General features: G+C 40.6%; 1 protein-coding gene across 2 annotated transcripts in view; it reads right to left on the reverse strand.

Moving 5' to 3' along the window:
* sirt5 (sirtuin 5) overlaps window positions 1-18,578 on the reverse strand; it is a 52,357-nt gene that overhangs the window by 4,309 nt on the left and 29,470 nt on the right. For both annotated transcript variants that reach the window (XM_039754007.1, XM_039754008.1), the window contains exons 6-8: window positions 17,002-17,055; window positions 10,546-10,669; window positions 3,577-3,692 (exon numbers count right to left, since the gene is read on the reverse strand). In XM_039754007.1, coding sequence (XP_039609941.1) covers window positions 3,577-3,692; window positions 10,546-10,669; window positions 17,002-17,055 — 294 coding nt within the window. The remainder of the gene's footprint in view (window positions 1-3,576; window positions 3,693-10,545; window positions 10,670-17,001; window positions 17,056-18,578) is intronic.

The raw sequence follows: 18,578 nt of genomic DNA on the forward strand, positions 1-18,578 counted from the left end.
ATTTGGAAGTTCATTTAAACGTGTAAGAATCATCATCTCATTATATTTGTGGTTTAAAGCAGTGGTCTCAAACTCCACTTCTTACCTGTAGACACAGGACCCTGAATGCTGTAACAAGGTCCTCTAGCTCAGGGGTCGCCAGCTCAGGTCCTGAGGACCACCGTGGCTGCAGGTTTTCATTCTAACCCTTTTCTTAATAGGTGACCTGTTTTTGCTGCTAATTAATTCTTTTCCTTTCATTTTAATGGACTTGTTTTTTTTTTTTTGAGATTTGTTCCCTTAAAATTCTTCACCATTCCTCTGAGTTGTTTCATTTCTTTCCTTAAATGGCACTCAAACAGAAATGAAACCTGAAGTGAGGGAGCCAACAGAAGACAAACTAAGTCAGGGTCTCAAACTCCAACCAGTTGCTCGGATTTTTGTCATTCATTAAACACTTTCTTTAATTCCATGGCTTCTTGTTGCTCTCCTTGTGTAATAGCAGACATGTCCGATATTGTGGATTTTCTCTTTTCTAAGAGCTCCGTTAAAATGTTTTGTGGACCTGAACAGATCAGCATTCCCGAGACCTTCACCTTTCTTAATTTTCAGATATTGTGTGATGGTCACAGTTTGCTGGTCCTGTTTTGGCCCATTTAGTCTCTTCTTATTGTTTTTAATTAAAGAAAAAGAAACAATGAAGGGGTCCGAGTCTTCAAGAGCAAGTCAAATAAAATGAACTCAAAAGAAGTTAATTAGCAGAAAAAACATGTCACTCATTAAGAAAAGGGTTAGAATGAAAACCTGCAGCCACTGGGACCCTCCAGGACCAGAGATGGGGACCCCTGCTGTAAACCAAAAGGTTTGCTCAAATACAACAAGATGATGATTCTTACACTTTTGAATGAACTTCCAAATTGTGTGCTAAATGAAAAAAAATAGTCATTTTAAAAGTTCTAATGATAATTCTTTACATTTATATAGCGCTCTCTACGCAGGGAGGACCCCAGAAGTGAAGCCACAACCTCGTTACTGCCAAGCAGCAGTTCTAACACACTCTGATGCGTCATTAAGCTTCTCTTTTCTTTCTTAAGGCTGCGTCGTAGCCATGACAGCTAATGAATCCGTCACACTTCTGCGTCTCACTTTGTAGCACACAAGAAAAGCGTGTGAGACCACTGGTTTAACTCTTTGAGGGCTGAATATTTTTTCCAAAAAACTCAGTTTTCTGAAAAGCACACAATGTACTGGTTTCACACATAAATCAACATAAAACATCTGCTGCTACGTGCTGTTGGCACCAGATAGATAGACAGATAGATAGATAAGAGTGAAAGGCACTATATGATTGATAGATAGATGGATATGAAAGGCACTATATGATTGATAGATAGATATGAAAGGCACTGTATAATAGATAGATAGATAGATAGATAGAGTGAAAGGCACTATATGATAGATAGATAGACAGATAGATAGATAGATAGATAGATAGATAGATAGATAGATAGATAGATAGATAGATAGATAGATAGATAGATAGATAGATAGATAGAGTGAAAGGCACTATATGATAGATAGATAGATAGATAGATAGATAGATAGATAGATAGAGTAAAAGGCACTGTATAATAGATAGATAGATAGATAGAGTGAAAGGCACTATATGATTGATAGATAGATAGATAGATAGAGTGAAAGGCACTGTATAATAGATAGATAGAGTGAAAGGCACTATATGATTGATAGATAGATAGATAGATAGATAGATAGATAGATAGATAGATAGATAGATAGATAGAGTGAAAGGCACTGTATAATAGATAGATAGATACTTTATTAATCCCAAGGGGAAATTCGTCCACCCAGGCCAGCAGGAATGCACGGCAGGTGGGTGACGGTGGCAGTCACTGTGTGACACAATATGGTTTGTACCTCTTGTCCTCATAAGTGGTGGTCCTAACCAGGAGAACGCTGCTGTAGGCGTATCTGCTACACAAACTAGTTCAGTACCACAATTAGCTGGGGATCGATAGGCTGATGCTGGTACCGCACGTCCGTTTTCCATCTCCAGATCACTTGCATTAAACTCAAGGAGTGCGAAAAGTCAGATTATGATTCAGCGATAATATGTAAAACGTCCATGGTGTATTTTGCTTTGCACATTTGCTTTAGTCTCGCCAGATGTTGCTGCTATTTTAGAGGCTGTTTGCTCTTCACTACTCCTGCCCGCACAGGGAGTCGAAGTCAAATCAACAAAGCTACGTTACTTTCCTTCAGTCAAAGAGAGTCAAACTAAAACGTAAGGGCGAGTTTTATCGCAGTTTACAGCCGATTACCGTCCTCTACCCCTGAATTTCGACAAAAGTCAACGTCAGCCCTGAAAGAGTTAAAGGAATATTCTGCCCAAAAATGACAATTTTTGTACCTTTACTCAGTTAGTGAAGGGCAAAACCATTAGTGAAAAACTGAATTTGCAGCTTAGAGTTTTGCTCCATGTTTGCCATAAGCATATTTACTGTCATCTCATCTGAAAACATTTCTCGTGATGTGCAAAAGCATGATAACGTTTATTCTGGTGCAGGGTGTGGAGAGGTGGGTGCAGCTACACGGCGCTTTGGAGGTGCTGCTAAAATCCATTTACTCTGGTTATGCAGCCACCAGAAGAATGCTGGCTTGAACCAGTTTATGGATTTGGGGACGTTACCTCTGACCTGAAGTCAGTGACGTGAGGCAGAACTGGAGTCGTGAATGTACAGGAAGGTCGTGCAGGAAGCTGATGAGACACGTGGAGCTGCACGGTAGGAGTCGTCTAGGACTGGCAGTAGCATTGGTGGGTAACTAAGGAAGGACACCACAGTTTCAGCTGCAGAATAACCATCAGTAGGGTGACCAAACGTCCTCCAAAAGGAGGACATGTCCTCTTTTTTAACATTGTTTCCTCCGTCCTCCAGGTATTCCAAAAATGCATTAAAATGTCCTCCTTTCACAGAATCACGAAAAGAGTTGACCGTTTTTGACTAATTACATGTGATATATACTGAGAATGAACAGCCTTCAGCCATTCCTCCATTTATCTGTGTCACCGTGTGACATTACGTTATGTTATCACGTTATCAATAATTGTAACATCAAGTAGCGGCAACACTGTTTTATATTCTATTTCTGCCCGATGGCGCAAAGGACAGCGGTTAGCAGTTGATTGGAGTTGGAAAATATTATTTGGTAATTTTTGTCCTCCTTTTTGACTGTCGGTGTCCTCCTTTATAGCCGAGCCCATCTGGTCTCCCTAACCATCAGGTTCCTTGCTTTCCACCCTTCCTACCCCACTAAAAAAAGTTCTCATTTTAGGGAGTTTCACAATCTGCTAAGTAACATACAGAACTCATCTTTTTGGGGAACATTATGCAAAACAGAACTGCTATGTTGCTCATCTTATCTGTAGTCTTGGCTCATATTATCATGTAAAATGGAGATAACATTCCCATGATCCCAGAGTGGAGTAGGCCGTTTTTTATAACGTCTTAAATGCACTAAACATGTTAAGAATTCTTGTTTCTAAAAATAAAAAACAGGAAGAAATCCGGTCTGCTTTACTTGAAGCTGTCTGTAGCAGTTGTGGTTCCCATGTTGAATTCTGCCACCGGCACACCTCTTGCTGCTGCTTGGGGAGCAAACAAAGCAGCAGGGTAGACAATCGAGGAGGTTCCAACCTGCAGATGAAGAAAAGAAGAGGCAAAGAAAAATATGAAAATGTGATCATTAATCTGCTGTGGACCCCAACGGCCAGACTCAGTCTTACAGACAGTGAGCAGGTGACTTGCAATCACCATTACCATGTTACTTCACCACGATAATCGTGAAACAATAAAATAAATCACTGTAAACACCCCGCAGCTGCATTCTGGGGCGCTGCCATGAGAAAACAGGAGCAGTGAGGTACGAGATCAAATAAAAGCCGCTACTGGAAAAGCTACAACTGTCAGTGTTTGCACAAAGCGTATTTATACAAACACTTCTACATGGATGGATTAAAGGCCAGAAGGCCACGTGACCGCCATCATCAAGTCCTTCCATGAGATCCCTGAATACAATGAGGACTGATCATTTATGTTAGGAAGAATGCCCAGTGGGGGCTGGTCAGGTGGTCTCAGTACCCCTGCAGATTTTTTTTTCTCCAGCCGTTTGGAGTTTTTTTTTGTTTTTTCGGTCCACCCTCCTGGCCATCGGACCTTACTCTTATTCTATGTTAGTGTTCTCCAATTTTAATTCTTACTTTGTCTTTTTTCTCTTTCTTCATCGTTTGTATGACAATGTGCAACAGAAATAAATGTTGTTGTCGTTATAGTATAAGATATGAAAGGCCTGAATTAGCATAAGCCGTCCTAGTTTAAGGGGTTTATAAGAAATGCAGTGATTTACTTCCTGAGGTTGAAGTATATAATAAGAAATGTTGCATCAAACATTATAATGTGTGCTACAATTTAAATGTTTAAGGTCTAAATATCCTCATTGGTAATAGAAATGTGTCATTTTCCACCATCTGATAGAGCACAGAGAGCTAATAAAGGATCAAAAATAACATCCCATGTGTAACCACCGCCTTTTAAGGTGTACCCCACATGTCTGTTTAAAACGTGTAATTGTGAACATTCTGGGAGTGGCACATAAAGGCCTAGAACCATCGGTAAAAAATCAAATATTAAAAATATCGTATCTGTAATCAGCAACCTTGACACAGCATAAAACATCGCTCCACGTGCTTCTATTACCTAATCGATACCCTTCTATCCCCAAAGACGTGTGAAAAGTAGTACCTTTGATTACTCGAAAGTGAACTCCTGGGGTTGGCTGATGCTCCAGGCATGTGATCATTTTTACTGAAGTCGTCTCTCTACATATAAAATCCAACATCTTTCCGTTTTTCACGAGAGAACTACTTAACGGATTTAGATCGGGATTTTTTCTAGAATTTCCTTGAACATTTCTGGTTGATTTTGCGAATTCTCTCATCGCACTAAGTATCAGAGATTGCTGGCGGTACTGATTTATTTGCACAAATCCGAAAGAGACGCAGCGGGCCAAGGGGAGGGAATGCAAGGCCCTCCTCACTCACGCACCAGCCTCGGGGTGTAGCTTACATCCGTTTAGCTAGCGAACAAGAGAACTACTTTGTAGTGGGGCTACATAGTAATAATGTATTCGATGTGTGTGCTGAGTGCGTGTTGTTTCCATCGTCCGTTTACTGTTCGTTATGTGTATGTCAGTGAATGTTGTCCCCGTAAGTGTAGAGGGGACGGATGAGGGAGAGAAACCGCAGCCCCAGGACAGAAAGCACCAGTTCACATTCAGTTACATCCGGCTCTTTACTATTTAAACGATCAGGAGGGAAAGAAGAGAGGAGAGAGATGAAGGAAAAAGACGGAGATTTCATTTAATGACAGCGAACCATCATGTCCTGCTATTTTTCACATCGCGCTTTGTATCCAGTTTGTCTCTCATTCTGCCAGATTCACTTATCAATCATCACCAGAAACTCCAGGGTTGGATTTCATTATCCACCAAACGCCAAGCAAAAACAGTGAGACTGTTCAATTTATCCGGGAGATTGAAACGCATCCATTCTTTGTTGATCAGTCATCCATTTTCAGGACAGTAATTCACCCGGACTCAAGTTCACGATCATTGTCATTTCAGTAGTCATTCATTATTCTTATTTGTGTTTGTTACACATTACAGGAGCAATGGAGGGTTTGTTATTGTATCTACAGTGCATCCGGAAAGTATTCACAGCGCATCACTTTCTCCACATTTTGTTATCTTACAGCCTTATTCCAAAATGGATTCAATAAATTTTTTTCCTCAGAATTTCTACACACAACACCCCATAATGACAACGTGAAAAAAGTTTACTTAAGGTTTTTGCTAATTTTTTCAAATAAAAAAACTGAGAAAGCACATGTCCATAAGTATTCACAGCCTTTGCCATGAAGCTCCAAATTGAGCTCAGGTACATCCTGTGTCCCCTGATCATCCTTGAGATGTTTAATTGGAGTCCACCTGTGGTCAATTCAGTTGAGTGGACCTGATTTGGAAAGGCACACACCTGTCTATAGAAGGTCCCACAGTTGACAGTTCATGTCAGAGCACAAACCAAGCATGAAGTCACAGGAATTGTCTGTAGACCTCTGAGACAGGATTGTCTCAAGGCACAAATCTGGGGAAGGTTACAGAAAAATGTCTGCTGCTTTGAAGGTCCCAATGAGCACAGTGGCCTCCATCATCCGTAAGTGGATGAAGTTCGAAACCACCAGGACTCTTCCTAGAGCTGGCCGGCCATCTAAACTGAGCGATCAGGGTAGAAGGGCCTTAGTCAGGGAGGTGACCAAGAACCCGATGGTCACTCTGTCAGAGCTCCAGAGGTCCTCTGTGGAGAGAGGAGAACCTTCCAGAAGGACAACCATCTTTGCAGCAATCCACCAGTCAGGCCTGTATGGTAGAGTGGCCAGACGGAAGCCACTCCTTAGTAAAAGGCACATGGCAGTCCACCTGGAGTTTGCCAAAAGGCACCTGAAGGACTCTCAGACCATGAGAAACAAAATTCTCTGGTCTGATGAGACAAAGATTGAACTCTTTGGTGTGAATGCCAGGTATCACGTTTGGAGGAAACCAGGCACCGCTCATCACCAGGCCAATACCATCCCTACAGTGAAGCATGGTGGTGGCAGCATCAGGAACTGGTAGACTAGTCAGGATAAAGGGAAAGATGACTGCAGCAACGTACAGAGACATCCTGGATGAAAACCTGCTCCAGAGCGCTCTTGACCTCAGACTGGGGCGACGGTTCATCTTTCAGCAGGACAACGACCCTAAGCACACAGCCAAGGTATCAAAGGAGTGGCTTCAGGACAACTCTGTGAATGTCCTTGAGTGGCCCAGACTTGAATCCGATTGAACATCTCTGGAGAGATCTTAAAATGGCTGTGCACCGACGCTTCCCATCCAACCTGATGGAGCTTGAGAGGTGCTGCTAAGAGGAATGGGCGAGACTGGCCAAGGATAGGTGTGCCAAGCTTGTGGCATCATATTCAAAAAGACTTGAGGCTGGAATTGCTGCCAAAGGTGCATCTACAAAGTATTGAGCAAAGGCTGTGAATACTTATGGACATGTGATTTCTCAGATTTTTTATTTTAATAAGTTTGCAAAAACCTCAAGTAACCTTCCCCAGATTTGTGCGTCGAGACAATCCTGTCTCGGAGGTCTACAGACAATTCCTTTGACTTCATGCTTGGTTTGTGCTCTGACATGAACTGTCAACTGTGGGACCTTCTATAGACAAGTGTGTGCCTTTCCAAATCACGTCACATCAGCTGAATTGACCACAGGTGGACTCCAATAAAGCTGCAGAAACATCTCAAGGATGATCAGCGGAAACAGGATGGACCTGAGCTAAATTTGGAGCTTCATGGCAAAGGCACGGTAAAGCAAGGTGAATACTTATGAAAATGGGATTTCTCAGGTTTTTTATTTTTAATAAGTTTGCAAAAACCTCAAGTAAACTTTTTTCACGTTGTCATTATGGGGTGTTGTGTGTAGAATTCTGAGGAAAAAAATGAATTTAATCCATTTTGGAATAAGGCTGTAACATAAGAAAATGTGGAAAAAGTGACGCGCTGTGAATACTTTCTGGATGCACTGTGGAGGGATATATATATATATACACACACACATACATATACAAACCGGATTCCAAAAAAGTTGTGACACTAAACAAATTGTGAATAAAAACTGAATGCAATGATGTGGAGATGGCAAATGTCAATATTTTATTTGTAACAGAACGTAGATGACAGATCAAACGTTTAATCCGAGTAAATGTATCATTTTAAAGGAAAAATATGTTGATTCAAAATTTCACAGTGTCAACAAATCCCAAAAAAGTTGGGACAAGTAGCAATAAGAGGCTGGAAAAAGTCAATTTGAGCATAACGAAGAGCTGGAAGACCAATAAACACTAATTAGGTCAATTGGCAACATGATTGGGTATAAAAAGAGCTTCTCAGAGTGGCAGTGTCTCTCAGAAGCCAAGATGGGTAGAGGATCACCAATTCCCACAATGTTGCGCAGAAAGATAGTGGAGCAATATCAGAAAGGTGTTACCCAGCGAAAAATTGCAAAGACTTTGCATCTATCATCATCAACTGTGCATAACATCATCCGAAGATTCAGAGAATCTGGAACAATCTCTGTGCGTAAGGGTCAAGGCCGTAAAACCATACTGGATGCCCGTGATCTCCGGGCCCTTAAACGACACTGCACCACAAACAGGAATGCTACTGTAAAGGAAATCACAGAATGGGCTCAGGAATACTTCCAGAAACCATTGTCAGTGAACACAATCCACCGTGCCATCCGCCGTTGCCAGCTGAAACTCTACAGTGCAAAGAAGAAGCCATTTCTAAGCAAGATCCACAAGCTCAGGCGTTGTCACTGGGCCAGGGATCATTTAAAATGGAGTGTGGCAAAATGGAAGACTGTTCTGTGGTCAGGCGAGTCACGATTCGAAGTTCTTTTGGAAATCTGGGACGCCATGTCATCCGGACCAAAGAGGACAAGGACAACCCAAGTTGTTATCAGCGCTCAGTTCAGAAGCCTGCATCTCTGATGGTATGGGGTTGCATGAGTGCGTGTGGCATGGGCAGCTTGCATGTCTGGAAAGGCACCATCAATGCAGAAAAATATATTCAGGTTCTAGAACAACATATGCTCCCATCCAGGCGTCATCTCTTTCAGGGAAGACCCTGCATTTTTCAACAAGATAATGCCAGACCACATTCTGCATCAATCACAACATCATGGCTGCGAGGAGAAGGATCCGGGTACTGAAATGGCCAGTCTGCAGTCCAGATCTTTCACCTATAGAGAACATTTGGCATCATAAAGAGGAAGGTGCGACAAAGAAGGCCCAAGACGATTGAACAGTTAGAGGCCTGTATTAGACAAGAATGGGAGAGCATTCCTATTTCTAAACTTGAGAAACTGGTCTCCTCGGTCCCCAGACGTCTGTTGAGTGTTGTAAGAAGAAGGGGAGATGCCACACAGTGGTGAAAATGGCCTTGTCCCAACTTTTTGGGATTTGTTGACACCATGAAATTCTGAATCAACATATTTTTCCCTTAAAATGATACATTTTCTCAGTTTAAACTTTTGTTCCGTGATTTATGTTCTATTCTGAATAAAATATTAGAAGTTGGCACCTCCACATCATTGCATTCAGTTTTTATTCACGATTTGTATAGTGTCCCAACTTTTTGGGACATACATACATTACATACATACATACATACACATACATACATACATACATACATACATATATATATATATATATATATATATATATATATATATTTTTTTTTTCTACATGTGGAATTTGCAGCTTTTGTTATTGTGTTTCATTTAATATATTTATACACCTATTTTACATATCTGCTTTTGTGTGCTTGTGTTTAAACCGTCGATTGAGGGGAAGATATTATTTGTTACAGGTACGGCTTGGCATATGTAGTGCAGCTGCCGGCTGGGTAAGGGGTCGGCCGTTATAACTTAACAGATTTTAAATTTGTTTGAACATTCCTGTTGATTTTGCGACTTCTCTCCTCGCACCAAGTATGAGAGTTCGCTTGCGGCAGCGATTTGTAAGTGTGAATCTTAGAGACATGCAGCGGGACGGGGGGGGCCTCCTCACTAATGCGACAGCCTCAGGGTGTTCCTTACCTCCGAGATAACTACTTAACGGATTTGGATTGGGCTTTTTTTCTAGAATTTGTTTGAACATTCCGGTTTATGTTGCAAATACTCTCATCACGCTAACAATTATAGTTCACTTGTGGAAGAGATTTATTCGCACTAATCCGAGACCAAGGCTGTGGGCCGATAGGAGGAGGAAATGTGACGTCAGGAGTGGGGAGCCGGGCAGGGCCCACCTCACTGTCCTGTTTCTCTTCTACACGGGCGAAGACACGGGCGGCTAGTAAAGAATAATTTCATACACAAAATATGGTCCAAAATTGACCTGAAAATGAGGGTTTTCAGGTATAGATGGCAAAAAAGGAGGGAATTCCAAAAGTCTTAAAGTCCTGCATAACTAGGCATCAAGACTTGTGGAACAGTATATAATATGTGGGGGTTTTCTCATACCAGTTATTCAGGACACTACAGAAATTAAAAAAAAAAAAAGCATGATTTCAAAGTGTTCAGAATAAATTCTTAAAACACAATGAAGTAAAGCTTGGTCATATATTTGATGGGTACGTTCCAAGACACTTTACTTAAACTTGCAAAATGTCTACAGTGAAATGTCCCTACATATCTGCACAGCCTCTTAATAAAGAACACATAGCTCTAAGACCAAAAAATTAAGATTAAATACTTTATAGCATTTCACATGTGAATTTTTAAGCAAATATTCAACACACCACTACATTTGTGTATAGCACAGAAATCATTAGAGATCTCCATACCATCACTGTGTTTTTGTTTCTTTAAAGATGTCGACAACTTACCACGAGGCAGAGGTCACACACATCTAACTGCTTTTCCACTTGACTCAAAATGTCAGAATCAAGAGTCTCTCCAAACCAGACAACATTGGGCCGCAGTAATCCATTGCAACCTTTCTCCTCACATCTGCAAAAGAAGAAACATTTAAAAAAAATAACACAAGGTAAGTGTAAGCAAATACATTTCTTTATAAAGGTAAAAATAAGCAAAGACAACACTGCACATGTGGAGCACATTGGATTTTGTGCACAACTATGGCAGGTCTCAAATGATATAACTTGGTGCATTGGTTTTTCAACCTGCTTAATCCAATTCAGGGCTACAGGGGCCAAAACCTGATAACCCTAATAAGTACATACAGTTAAAACATTCTTAAAAACATAATATCTCGCTTTCTAAATACTCATTTACTATACCTATGCTATTTATCTGGCAAGGACTTGGCACAACTGTTGCATGATATTCCTAAGCCAGGGGTCACAGTTGTTTTCAATTGCTATTGGCAATATCAATACTAAGGATACCAAGAAATGTCAAATATATTTACTCTGCCATTTCAATGGCCGTTTTCTGAGCTTACCCAGATTAGCCAGTTGTCCCCTACCAGGCAGGGGCAGTTTATGGAACCGAGTGCAGATGGTGTTACCTCTGACCTGAAATCATTGGCGTGAGGCAGAACTGGAGTCGTGAATGTACAGGAAGGCCGTACAAGAAGCTGATGAGACACGTGGAGCCACACAGATTTTTAAGTCTGTATGCACTTCCTGATATCAGCCTCATTGAGTACTCACTTATGACATGCAAGAGGGACGGTGACTTTATTCTAATCTCAGGACAAGGGGTAAGGTTATGTATGTCATGGAATAAGAATAGCCTAACGTGAATATACTGCATGTGAAGCATTTAAAATAGGAGTTTTCAACTCTGACCCGGCCAAACCCTTTGGCTTTTGGTTTTCTTTTCAACTAGGTTATTAAATTAGAGTCGAGTTGCTGGTGTTACAAGAACTTATCCCTTAATAGGTTGGGTTAGTTTTGCAATAAGTCAGGAGTGGAACAGTAGTGTACACTCTGCTAGTCTAAAACATGTAAGGAGATGCATTACCCTTGTGGTAGTCCCAAGGAACGTTTCATTCCCACTTCTTCAATTTTCAGGTTCATCGTTAAATGGAATACTCCATCCAAAAATTATATATATATATATATATATATATATATATATATAAATAATCCACTTACCCTCTGTACTTTGTAGTGGTGGTTGAGAAAAAACAATATTCTTATGTTTTAATGGAGAAACTGCAGATTGAAAATTCAAACTCAAAGGAACCCTCTGGCAATCAGGTCTGGTTATCGACAAACAATATGATAAACATCCATGGAAAAAAGAAAATCTTTTGTAACTAGTGTTGCATAATCATCATTTCTGTTCTGCATTTGTTTGGCCATAAATGTGCAAAAGCACATTCATTTTTTTTGCTAAAGTATTATATTAACAATTACTTCCTAAAAACTGCACATTGAATGTCAACAGGTAAGGCATCATTCCCACAATACTGTGCATTTGAATTGAAGATTTGCCTCTCTACCTCATTCATTGGTCAAGAGCCCTGTCTTTAATTCAAATGCACAGTATTGTAGGAATGACACTGTTGACAATCAATACTGAGTTTTCAAGGAAAATCTGTTAATAATATTTTAGTGAAAATGCACACAATTTGTATGCTTTGACCATACAAATCAATAACTTGACTAGTGGAGTGTGCGACACGATTTACTTGAGAATGTTTTCCACATGGCTTGCCATTGTCCAGAATTGTATGAATCTTCAATATGTAAATTCTCCACGAAAACACGAGATTAAAAATTTTTCTCAGCCACCACTACAAACTACATCCGGTAACATATAAATAAAATATCAATTTTCAGTGGAGTATTCCTTTAATTTACTCGAGTGTTACTCTGTTTCACTGCGACCCTGAATTAGATTAACTGGGTTTGAGAATGTTATGGTTTGGTTTTTGACCCTTAATGGTCTTAAAGGAACAGACACTACAATCAGAAGTAAACATGGGGATATTAATGTATCTAACGCAAAACTCACCAAGTCTTTCTCGTTACCATCTGTGTGTGCACATTGTCAGGTTTTTAAAACAAAAAGTATTAATCAGAGCAAAACGTTTCACTAGCAATGCTCTTCTGTTTTGTGTCTAATTAAAACAGCGTTCACTCACAGCAACAAAACAAATGAACTCTGAATCTTTACATATAATACTCTATTTGTCTGCCCAGGATTTTAAATCACTTTGTAGCTCACAAACCGTTTGATTTATTGACCTGAAATTTAGTACTCATATACTACGTGACGTCTATTATCCGCTTTCGAGGTGATGATTGACCTCCAAGGTTATTCCTCTTTAATTTTTATTTTATTGTAGAATCAACTCTCGGCAGCGGCCAGCGGGGTGGCCGTGCGGCGCATGTGTATGGGCGCCGTTCTCATTCCATCCACTTTCACCGTCACTTCCTCTACCTCTTCATATCTTAAATCATTCTTGAGGTAAATTGAAGACTTGTGTCAGCTTGTAGCAAGGCTACATAACTTGACAGTCGGGTTGGCCTCCTGGACTGTCTTGTCACTTTATTATGTTGGCTGGAAGGGTGCTTGTAAATAGCCCTTCAGGCACCTTTGGTGACGTTCCAGTCTGGGAGGACCCCGCCCGGTAAATATTCCAGCTGCCTGCTGCCGGCGTGAGGTTGCCATAACAACCGAGTGGGGCAAGGATGTTTCGTTGGGAAATTTTTTCTATTTAAGGTGAATGGCGGATCAAGGCAGGAGGAAAAAGAAAAAAGAAGAAAGGAAAAGGCTGAAGGCAAGGAGAGACTATCCACGCTTAAAGGATCATTCAGGATCTTTCTTCACCCAGGGACGTCTGCTCTTTGTGGGTGACCACCCCGAAGAAATAATCCGGTGACGATTCCACAAGAAGAGGCCAGGTTGGTGTTCTCCGGGTGCTCCCGTCTGGTGAGTCAGATATCGGAATTTGCATTTCTTCGTGATAGTCCGCGGAGAAGCCGTTCCACCAGAGGACTGTTGTGTTTTCCTCCTGCCCTACGGAAGGAACTGAACTGCAGGATTTATTCTTTCTTATATGTGGATTAAGTACATTTTTCTTTTTTGGCTTGTCTACATCGAACCGGGGATTTGGATTTGGGCGCTGGGGAGGGCGTCTGGGAAAGGGATTCACTAATGAGCACTCAGGCACCGGGCACGTAAATGTAAATAGTAAATATTAATATATTTTTTTCAGTCCCACTTTCCTTTGCGTGAGATTTTTTTTTGCCAGTTATATAAGGACGTGCACAGGGGACAAGAGGGGCAGAGGACCGAATATGGTAATGCTACTTTAACCTTCTATTATCGTCCACTTCCCTTTGGGTTGTGAAGTGTAGGAATCGTGTGTCCGTATCTTGCGGTTGCTACAAGCTTAAGTGAAAAATTAAGGAAAACATACTAAGTAATTGCAATACAAACACTGGCTAAATTAATCAGTTTTAACGCAAAATGATGCTGACGAAAGAAGAGAAGAAGCGGGCAGCTAGGATGGAGAAAAGAAGAGCTGCTCAGGAAACAGCAAGCACATCAACTTCTGAGGCAACGAATGATAAACGTACAGAGAAAGAAAGAGGAGCAAAACTATAAGTCAAGTGTATTCACGGTATCATGCAGTGCGCCGTTACTGGTGTAATAATACAAACCGGATTCCAAAAAAGTTGGGACACTATACAAATCGTGAATAAAAACTGAATGCAATGATGTGGAGGTGCCAACTTCTAATATTTTATTCAGAATAGAACATAAATCACAGAACAAAAGTTTAAACTGAGAAAATGTATCATTTTAAGGGAAAAATATGTTGATTCAGAATTTCATGGTGTCAACAAATCCCAAAAAAGTTGGGACAAGGCCATTTTCACCACTGTGTGGCATCTCCCCTTCTTCTTACAACACTCAACAGACGTCTGGGGACCGAGGAGACCAGTTTCTCAAGTTTAGAAATAGGAATGCTCTCCCATTCTTGTCTAATACAGGCCTCTAACTGTTCAATCGTCTTGGGCCTTCTTTGTCGCACCTTCCTCTTTATGATGCGCCAAATGTTCTCTATAGGTGAAAGATCTGGACTGCAGACTGGCCATTTCAGTACCCGGATCCTTCTCCTACGCAGCCATGATGTTGTGATTGATGCAGAATGTGGTCTGGCATTATCTTGTTGAAAAATGCAGGGTCTTCCCTGAAAGAGATGACGTCTGGATGGGAGCATATGTTGTTCTAGAACCTGAATATATTTTTCTGCATTGATGGTGCCTTTCCAGACATGCAAGCTGCCCATGCCACACGCACTCATGCAACCCCATACCATCAGAGATGCAGGCTTCTGAACTGGCGTTGATAACAACTTGGGTTGTCCTTGTCCTCTTTGGTCCGGATGACATGGCGTCCCAGATTTCCAAAAGAACTTGAATCGTGACTCGTCTGACCACAGAACAGTCTTCCATTTTGCCACACTCCATTTTAAATGATCCCTGGCCCAGTGACAACGCCTGAGCTTGTGGATCTTGCTTAGAAATGGCTTCTTCTTTGCACTGTAGAGTTTCAGCTGGCAACGGCGGATGGCACGGTGGATTGTGTTCACTGACAATGGTTTCTGGAAGTATTCCTGAGCCCATTCTGTGATTTCCTTTACAGTAGCATTCCTGTTTGTGGTGCAGTGTCGTTTAAGGGCCCAGAGATCACGGGTATCCAGTATGGTTTTACGGCCTTGACCCTTACGCACAGAGATTGTTCCAGATTCTCTGAATCATCGGATGATGTTATGCACAGTTGATGATGATAGATGCAAAGTCTTTGCAATTTTTCGCTGGGTAACACCTGTCTGATATTGCTCCACTATCTTTCTGCGCAACATTATGGGAATTGGTGATCCTCTACCCATCTTGGCTTCTGAGAGACACTGCCACTCTGAGAAGCTCTTTTTATACCCAATCATGTTGCCAATTGACCTAATTAGTGTTAATTGGTCTTCCAGCTCTTCGTAATGCTCAAATTTTCTTTTCCAGCCTCTTATTGCTACTTGTCCCAACTTTTTTGTGAAATTTTGAATCAACATATTTTTCCTTTAAAATGATACATTTACTCGGATTAAACATTTGATCTGTCATCTACGTTCTATTACAAATAAAATATTGACATTTGCCATCTCCACATCATTGCATTCAGTTTTTATTCACAATTTGTTTAGTGTCCCAACTTTTTTGGAATCCGGTTTGTAATTAAAGATGCTGAAAGAAACAATAGCAGCCAAACCAAGTAGTTTTGAATACTCTGACCTATAAAGAAAATGATCGCAACTGAGTGAACAAACATACACACAGAAAAATCAGCAAACTCTGTTCTGTGGCTTCTCCAGCTACAGCAGGGGTCACCTACTCCAGTCCAGATCACTGTGGCTGCAGGTTTTCATTCTAACCCTTTTCTTAATTAGTGACCTGGTTTTGCTGCTAATTAACTTCTTTTGAATTCAATTGAATTGACTTGCTCTTGAAGACTCAGACCCCTTTAATTGTTTCTTTTTCCTTAATTAACCGCCAAAGAACGAGATACAAAATGAACCAAAACATGACTAGCAAATTGTGTCCATCAAACAACATCTGAGAATAAGAAAAGATGAAGGTCTCAGGAATGCTGATCTGCTCAGGTCCACAAAACATTTGAACGGTGCTCTTAGAAAAGGGAAAATCAAAAATTTCAGAAATGTCTGATGTTGCACCATGAGAGCAGCAACAAGCCGTGGAATTAAAGAATGGGTTTAATTAACGAGAATCAGTGCCTAATTAAGCAACTGGTTGGAGTTGGAGGCCCTGACTTAGTTGGTTTTCTAGTGGCTCAGTCACTTCACGTTTCATTTCTGTTTGGGTGCCATTTAAGGAAAGAAATGAAACAATTCAGATGAACAAGGAAGAAATTCGGCAGAACAAATCTTTAAACAAGTCAACCAAAATTAATTCAAAAGAAGTTAAGTAGCAGTAAAATCAGGTCACTAATTAAGAAAAGCATTAGATTGATAGATAGATAGACATTAGAACGAAAACCTGCAGCCACGGTAGTCCTCAGGACCTGAGCTAGCGACCCCTGAGCTAGAGGACCTTGTTACAGCATTCAGGGTCCTGTGTCTACAGGCAAGAAGTGGAGGTAAAAGGCGATCTTGAAATTGAGCCATCGACTGGGTCTCCAAAACGAAAACATTTTTTTAGTGGATACACATATACAGTACATGGATGTAACGGCTGATATGAATGTGATCAATGGATGTATAGACAGACAGATGGACCTTTATTTGTCCCCATGGGGAAATGTGTTTTTTTTTTTACCGGGGTCGGGATGGACAGATAGAGACTCACCTTGGGAGATGTTCAACAGGTATCTGTACATCAACTGCATCAGGATCTGGGGCACTAATAAAAGAAAAGTAATTATTGCCAGTGTTCACATGAAAGTGCATGTTTTATTATATTTAGATCTCATTAAATAAACAGGACACAGAAAAAAGCTGGATAAAATAGACACGCAACAAAATACATAACACATTTCTAGTCACAATGTTTAGATATTACGCCGTTGAAGTCTTTTTCCCCATATCTTAAAAAAAATTCAAATAGTAAAGGAACAATCTTCAATTTTTACATTGTACTGTCCATAAACTACAAAACTGAGACACAAACACAAAAGTAAATACAGGTATGCATTTTTTTTATGGTGTCAAAAAGACGGGCCTTGTAGGGTTTGCCTTTCTGCCTAGTCATCGATCACTACTGTGGCACTGTTTAATGGCAAAGATAGGTATGACAGCAATAAAACATTAATATTTTGTGACAGCTGAGTGACTGTGGTAAGGTACTGCATGGTATTTAATTTTAAAAGTACAGAGATTGGTACAGGTCAATAGGAGAGTGCAGTAATATTTTATGAATACCTCAATTTGATAGTGCAAAATGAAAAAAATGCAGTTTTTAACAGGGCTGTAGAGATGGAGTCAGAGTCGGAGTCAACTTTGGGTACCTGGAGTCGGGGTCAGTGTCGGCAAAAATGTACGGACTCCGACTCCTAATAATTTTAAATTGTAATGAAAAAAAAAATACAGCAAGTTCAAATGTCTCATTTCACAAACAATAGTCACAATGAAGTACTTCTCTGATGTAAGAATAAAGCCCAGTGCATAGTTGTGTTACTACTAGTGTGACGTTCAGATGAGTTATTACACAACCTGACATTCACATATTGTAATCTGGATTATGGTACATTACAAAAAGTGTTTTCATTTTATTTCAGATATCATGTGTTTAACAAGTGTATCTGAATGTAAACACGTGTAATAATGTAAGTGGAGGTTTGTGCTATGGCCTGAGGTGTGTTCAGGGGTTCTTGTCTTTTGTTTAAACTGGCAAATACGGTAGAGAGTCCGCTTCTGTCGAAGAGAAAATCATTGACGCAAAGACACACCAGAGGCGTTTACCCAGAATGAAGGCCCTCAGGAGTCAAGAGGATGAGCAAACAGAGTTTATTGTTTTATTGCAATAAACAACAACAAGGAGTCTACCCAATTCGGCCAAAGCAGGCTAAGCCCTGAACAGTTCACAAATCACAGTTTATATCTCATTTCTTATCATTCTGACCTCGCTCAAACCAGCTCATTTGCTGCTTATTCTGACTCCCCTTTCCTGTAGCTGGCCTGTCAAATTCTTTTATGATGACCACGGTGTTTGTATTTTCTGTCAATTATCGTTATTTTTTCTGCTTCGCTCATTTTCAGGTCGGCTGAAAGCCAACAGGTGTTTTCCCTTCTTCCATCCTTGGGTTGTCATTACCTCATTTTCCTCCCTTCCTGGGTCCTCTCGCTAGATTATATTGGCAGCTAAAGCCAAGCTGCAATTAAAAAAGAAATATGGTATGGGCCTTTATTTAACCATTAGCAGGCCTA

Source organism: Polypterus senegalus, chromosome 5 (genome assembly GCF_016835505.1).
Source record: "Polypterus senegalus isolate Bchr_013 chromosome 5, ASM1683550v1, whole genome shotgun sequence".
In the NCBI taxonomy this organism is placed as follows: domain Eukaryota; kingdom Metazoa; phylum Chordata; class Cladistia; order Polypteriformes; family Polypteridae; genus Polypterus; species Polypterus senegalus.